The 20,911-nt window shown below is 40.7% G+C and overlaps 1 protein-coding gene across 3 annotated transcripts in view; it reads left to right on the forward strand.

Moving 5' to 3' along the window:
* ccnyl1 (cyclin Y like 1) overlaps positions 1-20,911 on the forward strand; it is a 65,326-nt gene that overhangs the window by 25,639 nt on the left and 18,776 nt on the right. For 2 of the 3 annotated variants that reach the window (XM_033024360.1, XM_033024361.1), the window contains 5 exons: positions 3,570-3,670; positions 5,321-5,356; positions 7,783-7,834; positions 10,774-10,893; positions 16,186-16,352. In XM_033024360.1, coding sequence (XP_032880251.1) covers positions 3,570-3,670; positions 5,321-5,356; positions 7,783-7,834; positions 10,774-10,893; positions 16,186-16,352 — 476 coding nt within the window. The remainder of the gene's footprint in view (positions 1-3,569; positions 3,671-5,320; positions 5,357-7,782; positions 7,835-10,773; positions 10,894-16,185; positions 16,353-20,911) is intronic. The other variant, XM_033024362.1, reaches the window with a different exon arrangement.

Genomic DNA, 20,911 nt, shown 5'->3' on the forward strand with positions numbered 1-20,911 from the left:
AAGTTGGAAATCTAAAATAAAAACAGAAAATGCAGAAAATACTCGGGCATATGTAATGTGTATGTTAATTCAGGTTGTATGCCGTAAGTAGAATATAAATGTCTGCAGCTTGCATTGTCCCAGGGGGGAGAGATGATCGACATATTTGTAATGTGTGGCATAATGTGTGCTGTGCTAGAATACCCGGCAGGGTGTCAGGGAAGGTTTTGGGTGCCACCTTGTGTCCGATATGTGCATTGGGATTTGAAAAGAAAACATATCTTTGATTTCTGCAACGAACATCGAACATTAAGTTGAAGATGACTGATATTGGTTTTTATAGGCTCTAGAAATTAAATTGTAGGAAATTAGCATAAGAATGCATAACATTTTTGGCTCTAATTTTTATAAACACATTTATTTTAATATCTATTGGCATTTCCACTTAGACTTTCAAAAAGGACCCAGGTATTCATCCACTTTGATATAATTTCAGGGCCACTGTCCTTTCAAAAGTATAATTTGCTGCATTAGGACAAAATATATTGAGTGAAAATAAGAGAACTAAATGGTGCGGTGACTTGCGGATTGCTGAGGCCAGTTCCCACAAGAATGCCTGAGGATGTACAGAATTATTAAATACTAATTGTACATGATTAAAATCAAGCCATCCACAGTGTACAGATAAAGTGTATAACATTTAGTGCCAGATAAAGTCTGATTAAAGATAGTTTGTAGGTCTCCAATGAGGTCGATGGAAGGTCAGGAACACCTGAGAAGATGGTTCAGTTGCCTGATAACAGCTGGGATGAAATTGTCTCTGAATCAGGATATTAGTGTTTTAACATTTTTGTTGCTCTTGCCTGATGGGAGAGGGGAGAAGTGGGAGTGTTTGGGGTGAGACTAGATCATGATTATGCTGGTGGCCTTGTTGAGGCAGCATGAAATATAGATGGAGTCATTGGAAGGGAGTTTGGTTTGCATGATGGTCTGAACTACATCCATAACTCTTCAATTTCTTGCGATCTTGGATGGAACTGCTCCCAAGATATGTCCTGATAAAAAGCTTTCTACGAAGCATCTGTAGAATTTAGTGAGGTTTGTTGGAGACATGCTGAAGTAGAGGCGTTGGTGTGCTTTCTTGGCCATTGCTTCGATGTGGCTGGTCCAGGCCAAATTGTTGGTAATATTTATTCCTAAGAAGTTGGAGTTTCCAACGATTTCTACTTCGGCGCCATCAGTTAATGTGTGTGAACATATGTATGTATGGGTGTGTGTACCGCTTCGTTTTCTGAAGTCGATTACAATCCTTTGTCTTGCTGTCATTGAGGGAGAGGTTGTTGCCTTGGCACCACGTTATGAGGTTCTCAATATTCTTTCTGTACTCCATCTCGTTATTCGATATCCGGCCCACAACTGTGGTGTAATCTGCAAATTTGTAAATTGAGTTGGATTGGAATTTAGCAGCACGGTGACTAAGGGGTTTAGAAGGGGGGGGGTGAGAACACATCCCAGTGTTGAGGATTATCACAGAGGGAGATTGGTCACCTATCCTCACTGATTGGGGTCTGTTGGTCAGCAAATTGAGTATCCAGTTGCAGGGATGAATGCCGACTCAAGTTCCACGTGTTTGGAGATGAGCATGAATGGGGATAATGGTACTGAAAACAGAACTGAAAACTGTTTTCAATTACGTAGATGTCCTTCTTAACCAGTTCTTTCAGGAATGAGTGTAGGGCTAGCGAGATGGCATCAGCTGTGGACTTGGGCTGTAGGCAAACTGCAGTGCATTAAAGCCTGAGATCTTGCTTTTTTTTTTTGGCACCAAAATGATGCCGTCGTCTTGAAGCAGGTGGGTATCTCAGAACAGAGTAGGGAGGATTAAAGATGTTCGTGAACACTCCCACTAGTTGGTCCGTGCAGTTCCCAAGGGTACGGCCAGGGATTCCATCCGGGCCAGTTGCGTTCTGTGGGTTCACACTCAGGAAGGCCAATCTAACTTCTGCACAGTGATACTGGGAAAAGGTGCACTTGACTATGTCGAGATATTGTCACCTTCACGGCCTTCTGCTCAAAGCGAGCATAGAATGCATTAAGTTCATCATGGAGAGCCACACTATCACCAGTGATGCTGCCTTACTTTGCTTTGCAGCCAGTTATAGTATTCATGCCTTGCCACAGTCTGCCAGTGATTATACTGGGACTCAAGTTTGTCCTGGTATGGCCTCTTGGCATTCCTGATGACATTTCAAAGATCGCAACAAGCTTTATTGTACCGCTTGGGATCGATTGACTTGTATGTAGCAGTCATAGCCTTCACCTGAGAATGTACCTCAAGGTTCGTCCATTGTTTCTGGTTGGGGAACATTCGGATTGTTTTCTTCGGCACACACTCCTCTCTGCACTTGCTGATGAAATCGGTCATGACAGTGGTGTACTCCTTCAGGTTAGTCGCAGATTCCTATATTACTGTATATCACAGAGTCATCATGTATTACTTGAGATTACATCATGTGATCTCAATTCACCAACTATTCTACTCAATTATACAGTTTTTTCTCATTTAAAAAAAAAAACCAACATTGTCTCTCATTGTTCATGCAATTTTTCATCTAGGTTTCACATTGTAATATCCTGATTTATTCTGTAATTCTAGATGTTGTGCTCATTCAGCAGTTTGTAACATAGACAAAGGAATAAAGCACATGCTTGGAGAATCACTACTTTTTTATGTTATTTGTAATAATACTTGAAAGCATTACGTTATTTCCTGGGTAGGAAGGAACTGCAGATGCTGGTTTACACCGAAGATAGACACAAAATGCTGGAGTAACTCAGCAGGACAGGCAGCATCTTTGGATAGAAGGAATGGGTGATGTTTCAGGTCTGAAGAAGGATCTTGACCCGAGACGTCATCTATTCCTCCTGTCCAGCTATGCTGCCTGTCCCATTGAGTTACCCCAGCATTTTGTGTCCATCTACAGTTTATTTTCTGATGAATCAAGAACTAACATTTGCAGAGATTTGGGAAGTGCCTGTTTATTTTCTTTAGGAGTTTCCCTGCAACGAATATTGATCCTTTTTATGGGTTTTTGTGGTGTCTTTGTTTATGTGAAAAGATCATACGTGGACAAATTCACAAGTAAGGATTAGGGTGCAGTTTTTCAATTTAGTCACAATGATCCAGATCTGTGTTTTAGCTCAGTATCTCTATTTTAACTAGGTACTGCTTAACCTCTTGCTACTGCTACAATTGGAGATGAGCGTTAATTTCACAGTGATAGAAACTGCTTAGTAAAATTGACTCTTTTAAAATCTACAGCAAACTTGGAGTGGTTTGCAAGTTGAATAGGGTTTGAATTTTGTCACGTAAGGAGATACTAAAGTAAAGAACAGTGTTGTGGCAGTCAAAGTAGTAGGTTGGATCAGGGAGTTCTGCAATATGGTGCAGAGTTGTGTAATATCATCAATTAGTTATGATGGAGATGCAAACTCTTATGGAGCACACTTGTTTATTTCACACAAATTGACTTGCTGTTCTACCAAGTTAAAAGTACTATAATGCAGTGACTTTATTTTATTTTATACAGGTATCTCCTGGTCAACTCAGTAAAAAATACAGCTCATGTTCAACGATATTTATTGATGACAGCACTGTAAGCCAACCAAACCTGAAAAGCACAATTAAATGGTAAGATAATCAGCACGTGCATTTTTTTTAAATCAGGTCAAATTAAAAAACAGTAAACCTAGCCTGACTTTGATCTGAAATGGTAAAAAAAAATACCCCTCCCCCACAGCTGATGCATGAACCACTGAGTTCTCCAGCAATTTGTTTTTTGCTTAGATTTCTGTGCTTGCCCAATTGTGGAATACCATGCCCTCTAGTTTTTGTATTGATTAATAATCTTTTAAAATTATGTTGCGAGTTATCTGAGTAAATGATCCTTTATTAAAGTAGAGAGACCTGGTGGAGTAAAGCCAAGAACAGGACATAAATATATAAACACATTATTTGGGCTAAAGATGCATGAGATGTAAACCATCAGATTAGGATGTAAAACCAAGGCATTTCTAGATGATCTGAAAGATCCCATGATATAATTTGAAAGGAGTGGAATGGTTTCCAAACTCGTAGCCAAAATTTATTCATTAACCAACACCACAAGAGACAATTAAAATATTCATTAATTTCATATGCCATCTATGCAAATTCACCATGCAAATTGGTTATAACATTTAAAGCAAGTTGTGCTTTTAGATTTATGAAGAAATCGGTGGCAATTCTGATTAGACAGGTAGTTCTGCTAGAACGTGTTTCCATATCACAAATGGATATAACACAATTGATGAATTAGGGAACACTATTTGTATAACGCGGGCCAAATTAGTTATAGTTCTATTTTTTATCAGGAACCCCCCCCCCCCGCTTAAAAGTTACTTTGGAAAATGACAAGCTAAAAAAAAGCTATCTTGCAAAAAAATTTGCTTTTGTGTAACGTCCCTGTTTTAATCAGGAGCCATTGCCTCTTAAGGACATAACTTTTAGTATTTTTAGGTTGCAGTAACAAAAATAAACTTATAGCTATTAAAAATAACTTTTTGGAAATACTGCGGGGAAAATAAAATCTGTTCTCTCGAGTCAGGAATTCTAGCTTCTGCATAGTTTCTGCCCATTAACAGTTTTTTTATAGCAGTTTTATAATAACGTAAAGGTTCATGGGAACAAAACATTTGTGTTAAAGCATAACTGCCTGTATTGGCAAAATATTGATGCCACTACATCCTATTAACTGTACTACCTGTACCATTTTTCATTCAAGTACCACTGTTCAGTAAAATAACTGAATGTCTAATTTGACCGTAAATTAACAGGTGAGGTTGATGATATGGATGAAATGCTCTTTTGCAGTTGCTTTTTTCTTTGGTAAATTTGTACGTTTGATACCCAGACAAGTCTGAAAATTTTGGATTTTCCCAGATGTTGTAAACTATTGGGCATTTGTGGAAGTGTGGCTCACCTGAGTTTTCTGGCTTCTCACGATGTGTTAGACTGGTTTGAGTGACCAATCTGGCCTAAAATACCCTGCCTTTCTTTGGAAATGGATAATAAGAACATTCAATTTAAAAAAAAATCTTGCCTTTCTCTTCAAACTTTACTTTAATACTTTACAACATCTGGGAAAATCCAAAATCTCTATCCCCACAATGCTTGAGTTTAGCCATTGGACATGTTAAGAGATGATGGGAAATTGCATTTGTTGATAGTATTGGTTTGTACTTAAATTTACAACAAGGCGCAGACTTTACCCATTTATTAACATTGTTTTTTTCTTAATAGCGTCACCCTGGCAATTTATTATCACACAAAGAACAGGTAATCTTACGTTTTTCAAATTATTCCTTTAGTGGCCATTAATTGTCCACTGCTCTCTTGTTCAAACTAATTTGTGTGATTATATAAAACGTTTCTTTTTCACTCCAAAAGAGCAGTCATACCAGTAAGTTCGGACTGCAAGTTTCCACTTCCATCCAATTTTTAAAAAACGATGAAAGATCATTTAGATTATTAATCATTAAGATTAATACTACATGACATTTTCAGTCAGTCTTATTAAAAAGTGGCAAAGGAAGCATTGCTATATAGGTATGTGTTTGAGGGGTATGGTGGCGAGGCACCTAAAAATGAGTTGAGTAACTTTCCATTAAATATGTACAAATATTCTTCAGGGGAATGACAAGAAGAACACAATTCCTTTTTAAGGTTCAAGAACGTTGAAGGAATTCTTGATACCTAATTGGTTTGATCCCACCTGTGCAGATATGATAGAGGAAAAACATTTCATAAAGCTGGAACCTGATGTACAGGTTGGATAATCAGATGTATTAAACTACAGTTTTGCATTTTATAGGTATCAGTCCTTCCACATATTTTGTGTGTATTTATTTGGATGCGTTGTCTGGTTGTCTGTAGACAAAAATGCTGGAGAAACTCAGTGGGTGAGGCAGCATCTATGGAGCGAAGGAAATAGGTGACGTTTTGGGTTGAGACCCTTCAGAGTCTGAAGAAGGGTCTCGACCCGAAATGTCGCCTATTTCCTTTGCTCCATAGATGCTGCCTCACCCGCTGAGTTTATCCAGCACTTTTGTCTACCTTAAACATTTTGTCAGGTTGTCTGATCATTTTTTTAACCAAATACTGCAACAGAATACATAGATGCTTTGCATTGTGCTCAGGATGTGTTATCGGGAACTAGAACACTACTGGAATCATTATTAAAAAAGATTATTATAATCTATTTCTAGAAATGCATTACTGACAATGTTGCTTTACTGAAACCTGGTGCAAACCCCTGTCTTTCCTATTGCTGTGCCGAGACCGTGGTGTTGGTCTCGGAGCTACTCAAACCTTAACACCCCGCGACTCAATACTCCGCTGCCATGTTGAGCAGCCGTGACTAACAGCACCTGCTTCATGTGTTGACAGACCACCCAGTTCTTGTAGTCTCTCGCTGGAGATGATAGAAACCGCCCTGGCCCTGCTGTCTTCCACTAGCTACAAACTTCTTTTCAGACTGGAAGTATTTCGTTTTAGCAAGCTTAACATCCACGAACCACAATTGAGCTATAACTGTGAAGAAATATCAAGCTGGAAATTCTGTGCAGCCAGAAAGAGAGGAGGCAGGAACTTCCATTACATGAGAAACATCGTTGAATCTGAGCTGATCAACACATGCAGCAGGTGCTGTTGGTCCCCAGAAACGATCCTCAACCATTGTACTAGCCAGGATGCTACCTTGAAGCCCACATCCTGGCCTTGAGCTGGCACATTTGCCCCAGTCTTTGCAGGCGACCTCTCTGCACTGACTGGTGGAGATTCAGTGCTGCTAGAGCATGAGCAAAGAATTTGCACAATGTTCCTGACACAGCAGTGCAAAGTAATGGTTGAGGTCAGGGATTTCTCTTCTAAACTCTCGGGATTGTAGATGTTTGCTCAGTCTCTTGTTGTAAGAGAAAATCTTCATCCACGACTCAATCTAATAAGTGTTAAGGTTTGTAGTAGGCAGGAGGAAACTGGAAAAGAGATGGGGGCGATATATTTCCTGGCAAGTGCAAGAAGGATCAATAAGAGCAATTCCACTATTTATGAGTTCTATCGGGTTCTGCTCATGAAGTGCAGTTTGCTTGGAGATCTCCAGATTTGATCCTGGCAGATTCCAGTTATGTATGAACAGGTGGTAAACAGACCTTCAGCTGAAGGTTGGTCAGTTAAATGCAATAGTTTTAATATTTGTTTATAAAACAATGTAAATAATCACTAAGAAATTCGCAAGAAACTTAACCCTTGGAGTACTTCAAATATGGAATCTGCTTCCATGTGTGCAGTTGAGGCAAATGTCACCGATACATTTAAATTGAAGGAAAACTAAAACATAATGGAGAATGGAATAGATGAACACGTTGGGGCAGATGAAATAAGATGAGCAAAGATTTGTGGACATCAGGATATCCAGTTTGGATCAAATCGATAGCATTTATGCTACAAATTTAGTGTGATCATTTCTGCAACTTCCAACACAAACAGGAAGAAATCTGACAGCTTTAACGTGTTGAAGTAGCAAGGGAGTGCTAGGTTTTACAAAGGGCTAAATGCTCGGCTGATAAATTTGGACGGCATGGATGAATGCTTCAATACTGAGCAAAGGGTTCCATAGCTATGCAGTTGAAGGAGCAGCAGAATATAGATTATAGGCAAGAAGAAGGCGATGAGTGGTTAATGTTGTTTGTGTGTTACTTCTGCAGAGACTCTGACAGATCAATAGATATTTTTGATGAGAAAATGCATCCACTGACAGTAAGTATTTTTTAAATTGAAATCTTACAATTCTCCCCACCAAGTCATCACAAAATGAATAAATTAACAAAACATTCAGTATGGGGATTGAATTCTTTGAACTTAGTGTGTGAACATGATGAAGATGGATATACTGATCGCCAATCATGTTTGTATTGTTATATAGGTCTCTGTACATTTCTGACGGTTAGACAGTGGCAGAATTCACAAAGTGCACACAAATTTGGTCCTCTTGTGGCTTTCACTAATTGTCTCAACACATCCCTCTTGTCCCTCAACATCTATCATCATGCATTTTTAACTTATGTAAACGTTTTATATTTTCTGCAAATTTAGTGTAACCACAAAGTACATTGACAATACATCCAATTTAAATAAAGACTTTAGTGCCGCTAATTCCTCTATGGGAGTCTCTGCACCATGATAAGGAACATAGTGATTTATTTTTAATGCACATGCTAGAAACAGAAAACACAACAAACACTCAGCAGGTCAGGCATTTTCAGTGGAAAGTGAAACATCTAATGTTTCAGGTCTAACACCCTTTATTGGAACTAGGAAGAGAGAAGTCAAGTTGGTTTTAAGTTGCAGAGAGAGCAATGTAGGGATGGACAGGACTAAATTAATATCATAGGTTGAGGCCAGGATTTGTGAGCGCGAGGGTGCAAAAAGTCTTCCTGTTGATAGGTTAATGAGAGCAGTCAGATGAGAAAATGGACCAATATCAATTAAATGAGGCAATTAGGGAACACAAAGGAATAAAATGTTGGCAAATGCAGGTTTCTAGGACATGTCTAGTGAGTCAGGTGGAACTAATGGAAGGATAAAAACTCAGCCAATATCACAGGCGCGCAAGGTAGAGCAGAAATGGTCAATTCTGATATAACCCGAGAAAATGACTACCTGATTTAACATTGAGTTGTTTGTGTCTCTGGATGATAAGCTAGAAGAAATGAAACAGATTTGCATCTCCTACAGTTGTAAGAAGGAGTCATGTGAAATGGGGAATGTTGGGTGGAGTCAGAAGAATGGCCCAGAGAGTCTCAAAGGGTCCCTTTTGAAATGCTCAGAGGAGTTGCAAAGAAATGTCCCGTGGTGGAATCTCGGTGAAGACAACTGCGGAGGATAATATGTTGAAAACGAAGGCTGCTGTGGTGAGAGTTAAAGACCAGAGGAGTTTTACCTTTACTGTTCCCAGGAAGAGAGGGGATGAGAGCCGACTTGTAGAAATCGATGAGATGCAGCTGAAGGTTTTGTCAATTGTAGAGAGTGGAAATCATAGGTCAGGAAGATATCTCGACCTGTATGGAAAATCTACACATTGGAACTACGAAAGAAGCTGAAAAACTAGGAAAAGGTATGGATTCCGAGGCAGAGGGGGAAGAAGTATTGTTGTTATCTGAGAGATGTAGGTTTGTAAAGGATGTTTATCACTTACTGTGAGGAGGATGCTATGAGGATGCAGGGTGACTTGAACAGGTTGGGTGAGTGGGCGGATGCATGGCAGATGCAGTTTAATGTGGATAAATGTGAGGTTATCCACTTTGATGGCAAAAACAGAAATGCAGATTATTATCCGAATGATGTCAAATTGGGAAAAGGGGAAGTACAAAGAGATCTGGGGGGTCCTTGTTCACCACCCACTGGAAGTAAACATGTAGGTACAGCAGGCAGTGAAGAAAGCTAATGGCATGTTGGCCTTCATAACAAGAGGAGTTGAGTATAGGAGCAAAGAGGTCCTTCTGCAGTTGTACAGGGCCCTAGTGAGACCACATTGTGTGCAGTTTTGTTCTCCAAATTTGAATAAGGACATTCTTGCTATTGAGGAAGTGCATCGTAGGTTCGCAAGGTTAATTCCCAGGATGGCGGGACTGTCATATGTTGATAGAATGAAGCGGCTGGGCTTGTATACTCTGGAACTTAGAAGATTGAGAGGGGATCTTATTGAAACATGTAAGATTATTAATGGATTAGACACGCTAGGGGCAGGAAATATGTTCCCGATGTTGGAGGAGTCCAGAATCAGGGGCCACAGTTTAAGAATAACGGATAGGCCATTTAGAACGGCGATGAGGAAAAACGATTTCACCCAGAGAGTTGTGAATCAGTGGAATTCTCTGCCTCAGAAGGCAGTGGGGGCCAACTCCCTGGATGCTTTCAAGAGAGTTAGATGGAGCTCTTAAAGATAGCAGAGTCAGGAGATATGGTGAGCAGGCAGGAACGGGGTACTGAATGTGAATGATCAGCCATGATCACAGTGAATGGCGGTGCTGGCTCGAAGGGCCGAATGGCCTCCTCCTGCACCTATTGACTAGCCTGTTCCTCGCGATAGAGACAGAGATATCACTGAAGGTAAGTGTCAAGGATCGACCATGTAAAGGTGGAAATTGGCAGCAAAAGTCATGACATTTTTACATTATTTTTGAGTGCAGTAACCAGCATTGATCCGATCATTGACATCCAGGAAAGAGTTAAGGAAAGGTGCCCCAAGTAAAACTGAATCAAAGATTATTCCATATGTTATACAAATAGCTTCTGCAAATGGTCTGTTTTAGTTGTTCATCAGTGTAATGTAATTTTCCAGATTGTTTCATTTAATAGCAAAATTGCCAAATTGTGTTGTGAATTATAGTGTGGTGTGGCTGCAAACCCAGAATAGTCAATCTTCTGCTAAACTAGCATCATGCCATCCCACTGGAGAACAGTGAAATGGATTGAAGTACTGATTGTGAACATCCAACAGTTCTCTGCATGCTGTGCTTCAAAACTTGGCTGTGGTGATGGGTGAACATAATTTGGTGGCCTTCGCCAGTTGGTTTGTATAGTACAAACTAAATGTTGGCAGAAAGTACTGCTGCTTTTCCCCGATTGGGTTGATTTGTCAGAGAAGGGACTGCTTTACTAATAAACCTTTTTGACATTTTGTACCTTTGTTGCAGAAAGAAGAAGTGCCAGTAGATTATTATAAACGTGATCCAGAACACAAACATATATACCGGTTCATACGGACTCTCTTCAGTGCTGCCCAATTGACTGCAGAATGTGCAATAGTGACGCTGGTAAGGGACTTGTACCCGTGCATGTATTTTTGGTGTCCTTGTACAGCCAACCTTGTACAGCATTTGAACTTATTGCAATAATGATTTGAAAGTTACCTAATCCATAGCTTCATTCTCATTTGTTTCAGCTCTCTTAAAAGGATATCGTGGGAGTGGGATAGAGAGTGAAATAAAGTGTTTTGGGCAGATTTGTACAGTACAGAATGGTGAATTACATTTATTATTGACCAGCAACTTAATTAAAAATTAACACCTATTTTGCATTGGCTGATATTTAGAATATTTTTTATTGTCCAACCCTGTCTTAACTGCACATTCATAGGATTTGGGATTTCAAGCAGCTGCTAGGTAATCTCCCGATTACCTCCCCCAAACCATCAGGTTGAAATAAATGCTTGTCCCAATTGATTGATATTCTCAAGCCAAGCATAAGTATTCCTAACAAATTGAATATTCATCGGAATGTCATCCTTTATAAAGTTAACCTTCAGTCAGTTGCCCAATAAATTACTCTTGTTTTTTGAACAGGTAGCAATAATATGTACTAATTTCCCAACCGTAGTTGTGCCTATTACTTGAAGATTGAAAGTGATGGGCTGACTTCATTCGTAATTAAGCCAACCTCCTTTATGCTTGTAGTTTTTTTTTTTTTCAGCTGTATGGTGGTTTGCCTTTTATTAAAGGTGTCCTCCCTTTGTAGGTTTTGCAACTCCTTGTATTTTCACGAAATCTCTTTTTGAATACCGCATTAATTCATCAAATCAATTGAAAAATAATTCATTAAGCAATGCCTGGTTGTTCTTTTTGCCTTTCTCTTCATTTGAAAAATAAGACTTCTGATTAACTAATCAAATTTCAACTAAGAGTTGCATTTGAGACGTGTGCCTTTTTAATATGTCATGAATAAGGGGGTTTGTTATGGTTGTTTAATATTGACAGATTGATATATTAGCTAAGAGCTACCGGAGAAGACATTTATCCTTGGTTTTGAGTACTTAAACACACAACATTGAGCATAGGCAGTCCTCATGGACCCACGTGATCTCCCGGGTGCTTTTGATTATTACAGGTCAGAGGTTATGGGGAGAAGTTAGGTGAATGGGGTTAGGAGGGAGAGATAGATCAGCCACGATTGAATGGCGGAATCGACTTGATAGGCCGAATGGCCTAATTCTACTCCTTTCATTTATGATCTCATGAACTCCCCTCCCATTCCTATACTGGGGCGCTGTCCTGTGCACGGCTGCCCTGCCAGCAGCTGTCTGTCTCTTCAACTTTTTATTTTTATTTTAAGTTAGTTAAAATGTTTTGTTGGAGGTCTAGACTTTTTTATGTTGGGTGGGGGGGGGGAGGGGGAAACTGCCTTTCAGGGTCCCTACCTGGTCGGAGAGGCGGCTTTTCTCCGGGCTGGAGCTTCGACCCGTCCTCGCGGCCTGCCAGCGGGCCTGGAGCGGCATTTCCTGTCGCGGACCGCCCAGAACCTCGGCTTCGGCAGCGACACAACGCTGGAGCGCTATCGCGGAGCAGGCGATGCCTTGCCTGGGTCGCCGCGCTGGAGCTCCGGTGAGCTGTGACCGCCGGGAACAACATCGCGGAGCTGCGGGTCTGTGGAGCGGCCACCTGCGGGCGGCGGCGCTGAGCTTTACACCGGGAGCCTGGGATCTCGCGATGAGATCGCCAGTTGTGGAGCTCCAACCGGCGCGGCCTTGTCGGCATCGGAAGCCGCGGCCTCCAGTGCGGACGCGGCCATTCCAGGGTTCCCAAGCCGCTGAGAGGACTCTCCCGACGCCGGAGCAACATCACCCGGCGAGAACGGCCAGGAACATCGGGCCTCCGTAGAGGCAACTGTGGAGGCCTCAATGGGCCCGACTATGGGTGAACTGGGGTTGGAGACTGGACTTTGTGCCTTCCCTCATGGTGGGAGCCATTGTGGGGGGATGTATGTGTTTAAGACTCTCATTGGTATTATGTCTGTATTCTTTTTTTGTGTGCTGCAAAATGGCAAAAAGCATTTCACTTCACTACACCTAGGTGTATGTGAATGTGACTAATAAAATACCTTTGATACCTTTCTGCTTGGGCCACCTCCACTGTCAGAGTGAGGCCAAACGCAAATTGGAGGAACTGCACCTCATATTTCGCTTAGGCAGCTTACAACCCAGCGGTATGAGTATTGATTTCTCTAACTTATAACCCTTGCTTTTCCTCTCTTTCCATCCCTCCCTCACCCTAGTTCTCCTACTAGTTTTATTGTCCTCCTGATTAATTTTACTCGTCGTCACCTTCCCCTCCAACAACGAGCCATTGTACATTTCGGTAATCATCGTCTGCTTTGATCTGTTCTTGTCACCTTGCATGTTCTTTGTACCCTTCCAAATCTCGTTTCCCTCTCCCATGACTCATAGTCTGAAGAAGGGTCCTGACCCGAAACGTCACCCATGACTTCTCTCCAGAGATGCTGCTTGTCCTGCTGAGTTACTCCAGCATTTTGTATCGATTTTCGGTACAAACTAGCATCTGCAGTTCCTTCCTACACATTGATCATAGACGTGTACTTCACACCCATCATTTACGTGCATTGAAATTGACACGCAGCCGGAATATGTTGCCATATTGTGCATTTAGAACTTGCAGCTGTGATCAGATTCCTAATACAAATTGACATTGCTGCCTGTTGAAATTAAAGAGATTAACAGAAACCAATGCGAAATTGCGAGATTACTTTATACATCAATTATGATATATCAGGTGTCATATGTAAATTCAAAATTGAATTGATTTATTAGCCAGCCTTCACCGAGTCAGCATGGACACGGTGGGTAACAATCTGTGCAGTCGGTTTCTGTTTTCAGTTTCCAAAAGATAACATTTGTAAAATTACTCATAGATTCTCATAAATTGGTGCACAAACATGTTTGTCATGCTGAGTCCATTAATTGAGAATGAATGTTGTTTGTGATATATTTGCATTTGATTTTACAAATCATACCTCACCACTAGGTGGTAATGTTGCTTCTTGTCCCTCTGGTGTTTTCAGCTGAAGTTGCTTTATGCCTACCAATTTTCAATGGAAATTTTGATATTTTTTAAAATAGTTATACATTTTTTTTTACAGCAAGGCTCTTTTGCTGGTTATCTTCTGGCCAAGCTGGTTTATAATGCTATAAACAAGTTTTATCCTATTCTACAAGATTTAACCAAAATTCTCCTGTTTCATTTGCCATGATGTGCTTCCCATTCTTATTCTTGAGTTGATCTGCTTTTTTTTGTCTCAACTGCTCTACCTGGTAATAATTCATTTGAACTGTTTTGAGGCCACCAACCAGAATTCTTGACCATCAGGCTTTCACCTATGCAAAAAGTCTGCAGTAATTCTATTAGATGTAGGATAATGTTAGTATGCTGCACTTTGCAAAACTAAAGGCAACATTTCCTGGAGGAGGCCTTAATTATTGGTGTGAAAGTTGTTGGTGGGAAAACAACAAATCTGGAAGAGCATAGGTTTATTGGAGTAATAGCCATGACACTAAATGTTAAATTATGAAAAGAGTTAAAAGAAACGAGTATTTTACTTTCTGAAATTTGGACGGTTAAGGCATTCTTTGTCTAAAGATTTCAAGATACTGAGGGAAACTGATGGAATAGATAATAAAACATGTTTGCAAATTGGGAACAATCTTCTGTCCATGGCAATGGATACTTGGTCCATGATAACTTTAAATCAGATGTTGATATGTGTCTGATAACCAAAAACACTACGAATATTGGGAAGCATTGGATCACAGATTGGCCATGGGTGCAGGAGCTGAATGATCTGCTGCCATCTTGTGTGTTTTATGCCTTTTTTGGAAGTGTTTGTTTTTTTTAATTGTTGCACCATATGAACTTGTGCCTAGAGGCCCCATCAGCAACTGGTTTGCCATTCTTAGTTTAGTTTAGAGGTACAGCCGGAAACAGGCCCTTCGGCCCACCGAGTCCGCACCAACCACCGAACCCTGAACACTTACACTATAATGGAAACAGTGGGAACACTTTACAATTATACCAAGCCAATTAGCCTACAAACCTGTACATCTTTGGAGTGTGGGAGGATACCGTGGAACCCGGAGAAAACCCACGCAGGTCACGAGGCGAACGTACAAACTCTACAGACAAGAATCCGTAGTCAGGATGGAAGCAGCGACTCTCACTCTGTAAGGCAGCAACTCTAACACTGCGCCACTGTGTCGCCCTTGTTAAGAATATAGGGAAGCGTTGGATCACAGATTGGGCATGGACTTGATTGGGGAACAGGGTGTAGGAGCTGAATGATCTGCTGCTGTTGGTATGTCCCTGTTCTGTCATTTTGAATCTACTGTGAGCAATAAATGGCAACTAATTTTCTCCTTCCCCATTCCCTCCTTGGTAAAAGGAAGTTGCTTTCTTGTATATACCAGATTACAATCCATGTCACTCAGTGTTACGGTATGTTTAGTTTATTATTGTCACGTGTACTGAGGCAGCACCATAGTGATGTGACATTTTATTTTTATTCGTTTTGATTTTTATTCCCTTTTAGGTCATCGTGCACCACTAACCAACCAAACAGGCCTACCACTCCTTGGCCACTGATTTCCTTGTTCATTGAGAACTCTGCCAAGAAACCTGCAAAACCGCACCAGATTGTCTTGGCCTCAGTTTTTTTTCTTCACCGTTTCTTACCATCTTTGGGCTGCGCAGTGGAAACTGAGAAATACTGCATATGAGTCACAACCCTTAAACCTTCTGCATTAGTATTGGTTTATTATTGTCTCGTGTACTGAGATGCAGAGGAAAAAACTGTTTTGTGTGCTACCCAGTTAAATTGTACTGTGACTGACTGCATAAAACCATATTAAAGTATAACAGCGCAAAGAGAACAATAATCAGAGTACAAAATATAATGTTACAGCGACAGAGAAAGTGCAGATATTAATGTCCATGGACTGCAATTAGATAGGTTGAGAGATTGGGACTACATCCTTACCTTATGAGAGCTTTGAGGTTTGTCAAAACAGTGACAATTTGTAGTAAAGATAACATGAAAGATGCTCAGTAAAAATAGTACTTGGTTCTACTCTCAACATATTGGGGATTTGACTTCGTCCTTCTCCATTTTTTTCTATACAGCTGCATTTTTGGTGGTTCTTTTGACAGTTATGGTAATCTATGTTTTCCAATCCCCAAACCCACACATGAAAGTATTAAGAGCTCAAATCTATGTTTTACTCTTGTTTGTATCATTATAACTTGATTGAACATTCTTGTTTACAGGTATACCTAGAGAGGTTGCTAACGTATGCTGAGATAGATATTTGCCCCAGTAACTGGAAACGGATCGTGTTGGGTGCAATACTGCTTGCTTCCAAGGTATGGGATGATCAGGCAGTCTGGAATGTGGACTACTGTCAGATCCTGAAAGACATGACTGTTGAAGATATGTAAGTATTTGAGTTGATCTTTATCTAAATTTGCCAAAGTTGAACCACAAACTGGAAACAAGGAACTGCAGATGCAGGCTTACAAAAGAAGACAAAATGCTGGAGTTGTTCAGCGAGTCAGGCAGCATCTCAGGAGAAAATGGACTGGTGACCTTTTGGGTCGAGACCCTTCTTTAGACTGATGAAAAGACATGGTTTGAAACTAAAATAATTGAAGAGTTGTGAATTGTGAAGCTAGAGGAACGAATGGAGATGGAGGACAGAAATAGGTGCGTCCATATTGGGCGCAGGGAGGAGTGGGCAAGAAAGAAAGCGTCACATTGGGGAAGAAGGGATTGGGGAGGATTATGTAGTTTTGTACTCTGTCTCCGTTAAATCTGAATTGCATTCTACATCCATGCAGAACTTGTTGATTTAATTAACTTCCACACTGTCTTCAAATTCTCCTGGACCACCTCTGAAACCCCTCTCTCCTTTTTTAACCTCTCTCTCTCTCCATTACAGGGACTGACTTTTGACTGGCATCTGCTACAAACCCACCACTCCCACAGTTATCTGCTCCAAGCTTCCTTCCACCCTGCCTCTTGCAAAGAATCTAATCCATTTCCCTCCTCTAGCACTCTCCTCCACCTGGCAGAACTTGTCCTCGCCCTCAACAACTTCTCCTTTGATTCATCTCACCTTCTCCAACTTAAATGTGTAGGCATGTGTACTCATGTGTGCCCCAGCTATCCCAGCCTTTTTGTTGGTTACTTACAGTCCTTACTCCAAATGTACATTGGCAACATCCCCCTACTCTTTCTCTGGTACAGACAATGAATTGACATCTACAACAAACCAACACAGTTCTCCCACAGTTATCTGGAGTACACTTCTTCCTACCCTGCCACTTACAAAAACACTCGCCTACTCACATTTTCTCTCTCCACTGCATCTGCTTCCAAGATGAGGCATTCCATTCTCGGACATATGAGATTTACTTGTTCTTTAGTAAACATGGTTTTCCACCTGCTGTTATAGAGGGATCCCTCACCCGCGTCTACTTTGCGTCCCGTAGTTCTGCTCTCACTCCCCCTCACCCCAGGCGTTACAAGGATAGTTGCCCTGGTCCATGCCTTTCATTCCACCAGCCTTTGCAGCGAACACATTATAGTCTGACATTACCACCACTTCCAAAGTGAGCCCACCATCTTCTCATCACCCACCCCTTTCCACCTTTCGCAGAGACCGCTCCCGATGTTCCTGATGAGGCCGCTTGTACATCGGAGAGCCGAAGCGCAGACTCGGCGACTGCTTTGCCAAACACTTATGCTCAGCCCGCCAAGGACTGCACGATCTCCTGGTTACTGTTCATTTTAACTCCCCTTCTCTTTCCCTTGCTTGACCTTTTTGTCCTGGTCCTCCTCCACGGCCAGAATGAGACCACGCGCAACTGGAGGAACAACACATATTCTGTGTTAGTCACTTACAACCCAACGGTATGAATATCAAATTCTCCAGTTTAAAATATTGCCTATCCATGTTCTCCTGGGATGCTGCTTTACCTGCTGAGCTATTCTGGCACTCTGATTTCTTTGAGGAATTTACCAGCATCTGTGGTGAGAGGATTTGTCAATGTTTTAGGTTCAAAACATACATCAGTCCTGATACAAGGTTTCAACCTGTAACCTAACAACTCCGTTCCTTCAGCAGACACTGCTTAACTCGCTGAGTTCGTCCAACATGCTCTGTGGCTCCAGATTCCAGCATCTGTAGTGTTTTGTCTTGCAAAAGTTGAATTAACACAACATTCAGACTTAATTAGCATTTTCAGGCTCACTGTATTTTACATTTACAAAAGACCTTTAATATAATGAAATATCCCTATGTGGTCCATCGGAAAGTTATCAAATAAAATATGACACAAAGCCTTATAAGGGGACAATATGGCAGCCATGTCAAGACGTTTGATGTCAGGAAGCACCCCTACCTCCTTGCAAAGCTGTTTTGGGAAGAGAGTAGGCATTCTAGATATTTCAGAGGTCTGGAAGAGATTTTACAGGTAAAGAACTGAAACTGGAGCACAATTGAAAGTCTTTACAACATAGCATTACTAGCAGATAATGTAGGTCAGCATGCACAAATGTTGCAGAAGAAGGAGATTTTATGATATCTAACAAAGAGGAAAGCAGAAAAGTTTGGGATCTCTACATTAATCTCTACTTTAAATTGGGTAATGTATAACTAGTGTTGCAGGAGCTTGCAAAATAATTGAGTTTGGGGGAGGGGGAAATAACAAAGACAAGAGCCCAAATTCTATTATCTTAATAATTCTTTACAAGTTACTAAAATAAGCAGTTGAACTATTGACGCAGGCAATGTGTGAATAAGGTTAATTTTGGAAATTAGGTGGATGAATTATCTCAACTATACTTGTTAAATTTGCCTTATGCATGTTACCAACACTGGGGGAAGCTTGCATCAAATTTTAGCAAGCTGCTACTGCTTTATTTACTTGTAACATATTGTTGGTGCCCTTTCCCAAGATTATTGCCATGAATGTGGGAATGAATGACAAGTAAATTAAGAAATCTTGGGGCTGTTTATTTTTTGTATTGTTGCCTTTGTTCGGCTTCATTAAAAATTGGAAGCTGATAGAAGATGAGAGTAAGTGGATATTGAGGTTCATTTTAAGATAATTATTTAATAAAGCTCATTGAAAATTGCACAGCTTCCATGGTTCCAGATGTCAAAGGCAATGGAGAGTAGCGCTCCTGCTATATGCTACCTGTACATTAGTCTGTTGCATAACGAAGAGCAGCCTTCTGTTAAAAGCCTTTTCTGTAATGCGTCTCTGCAGGCTCAAGAGCTCTCATCCTCTGACATGATAACAGCAGTATTCTGAGAGTCCATTTGTTGCCTTGGTGACTGGCTAAGGCCTTTGTGTGTTGTGTGTGTATGTGTCTGTGTGTATGTATGTGTTTTTAGCTCCCCAGTAAATCTGTCTATTATCCTTGTGAAAGTGGCTTTGATTCACTTGCTGATAATACGAATATGAATGCTTCTGAAGAAGGGTCTCGATCCAAAACATCGCCCATTCTTTCTCTCCAGAGATGCTGCCTCACCTGCTGAGTTAATCCAGCATTTTGTGCCTACCTTCGATTTAAACCAGCATCTGCAGTTCTTTCTTACACATATGAATGTTGTTCATTTGTTGTGTGGATACTATATTTTTGAAAGATGTGAAACTGAATATCTTTTCGTTAGATTTATTTTTTGATATCAGTTTAAAGGACAGAATATTTTTGTATGATGCACATGTGATGAATGTGCAGTTATTGCCATCTCACTTTACCTATTGCGTAAACTCAAATTAAAATTGTAAACATATTATACTTTATTAAAACTGGTTGCATTTCTAAGCGCAAGGTGCACATGTATTTATAGTTTGTTTATTTTTGTTGCATAGTCTTTACTGCCGTCCTGTGGCATAATTGTTGTACTGTACAAGATATTCCGTGCTTTGAACCCGACTCTATACTTTGGAAACCTAGATTCTACAGAATTCGAAGTTAAAAGTGCACCCTTTATCTCAAATAACTCTGTGTGCTTTTTTTTAATGGTCCACTGATCTAGTTCACATCCTGAGTCATAGTCGTACAGCACATAAACAGGTTATTTGCCCCTTCATGTTCCTTCCTGACCATCATCACCATCTGTACTAATCCCATTTACCACTGTGGTTTGCTACATTATTTGTCTTGCAATTCAAGTGCTCATCTAGATATTACTTAAATGTTATAGGAGTACCTGCCTCCAACACCTCCTTGGGCAGTATGTTCCAGATTCCAACCTCTGGGTGAAAAAACCCCCTCTGTGGACCCCTCTTAACCTCTTACCACTTACCTTCCGCATAATGAATATTGTAAGTCTGAGTAGTGTTGAGGAACCTTTAGTGAATTGCTGTAGTGTATATTTTAGATTGCAACCACACTGTGTTTCTGGTGTGCCTTGTAGAGTTGGAAAGGCTAGGGATTGGGAAGATGAATCTCGCTCTTCAGTGTTCCCAATCTTTGACTTGGTTTTGTAGCCTCGATGTTTATATGGTTAATACTGACCAAAGGATTGTCATTGAATAACAAAGATGTTTGGAGTCTCTTGATGAAGAAGTTTGTTGCCTGGTTCATCTATGCATGATTGTTACTTGCCCATGCCCTGATTATTATCCAGAACCTGCTGCTTAAAGACGTAAATTGTTTCATTATCTGAGGACCTGTGAATGAAGTCATGAATGGCCATCCTCACCTACTTTAGTTTCAGTATGAAGATCGATGGTGAAACAGTTGAAACATAGAAACATAGAAAATAGGTGCAGGAGTAGGCCATTCGGCCCTTCGAGCCTGCACCGCCATTCAATATGATCATGGCTGATCATCCAACTCAGTATCCTGTACCTGCCTTCTCTCCATACCCCCTGATCCCTTTAGCCACAAGGGCCACATCTAACTCCCTCTTAAATATAGCCAATGAACTGGCCTCAACCACCTTCTGTGGCAGAGAGTTCCAGAGATTCACTACTC

This window comes from Amblyraja radiata, chromosome 7, assembly GCF_010909765.2.
Source record: "Amblyraja radiata isolate CabotCenter1 chromosome 7, sAmbRad1.1.pri, whole genome shotgun sequence".
NCBI classification, from domain to species: domain Eukaryota; kingdom Metazoa; phylum Chordata; class Chondrichthyes; order Rajiformes; family Rajidae; genus Amblyraja; species Amblyraja radiata.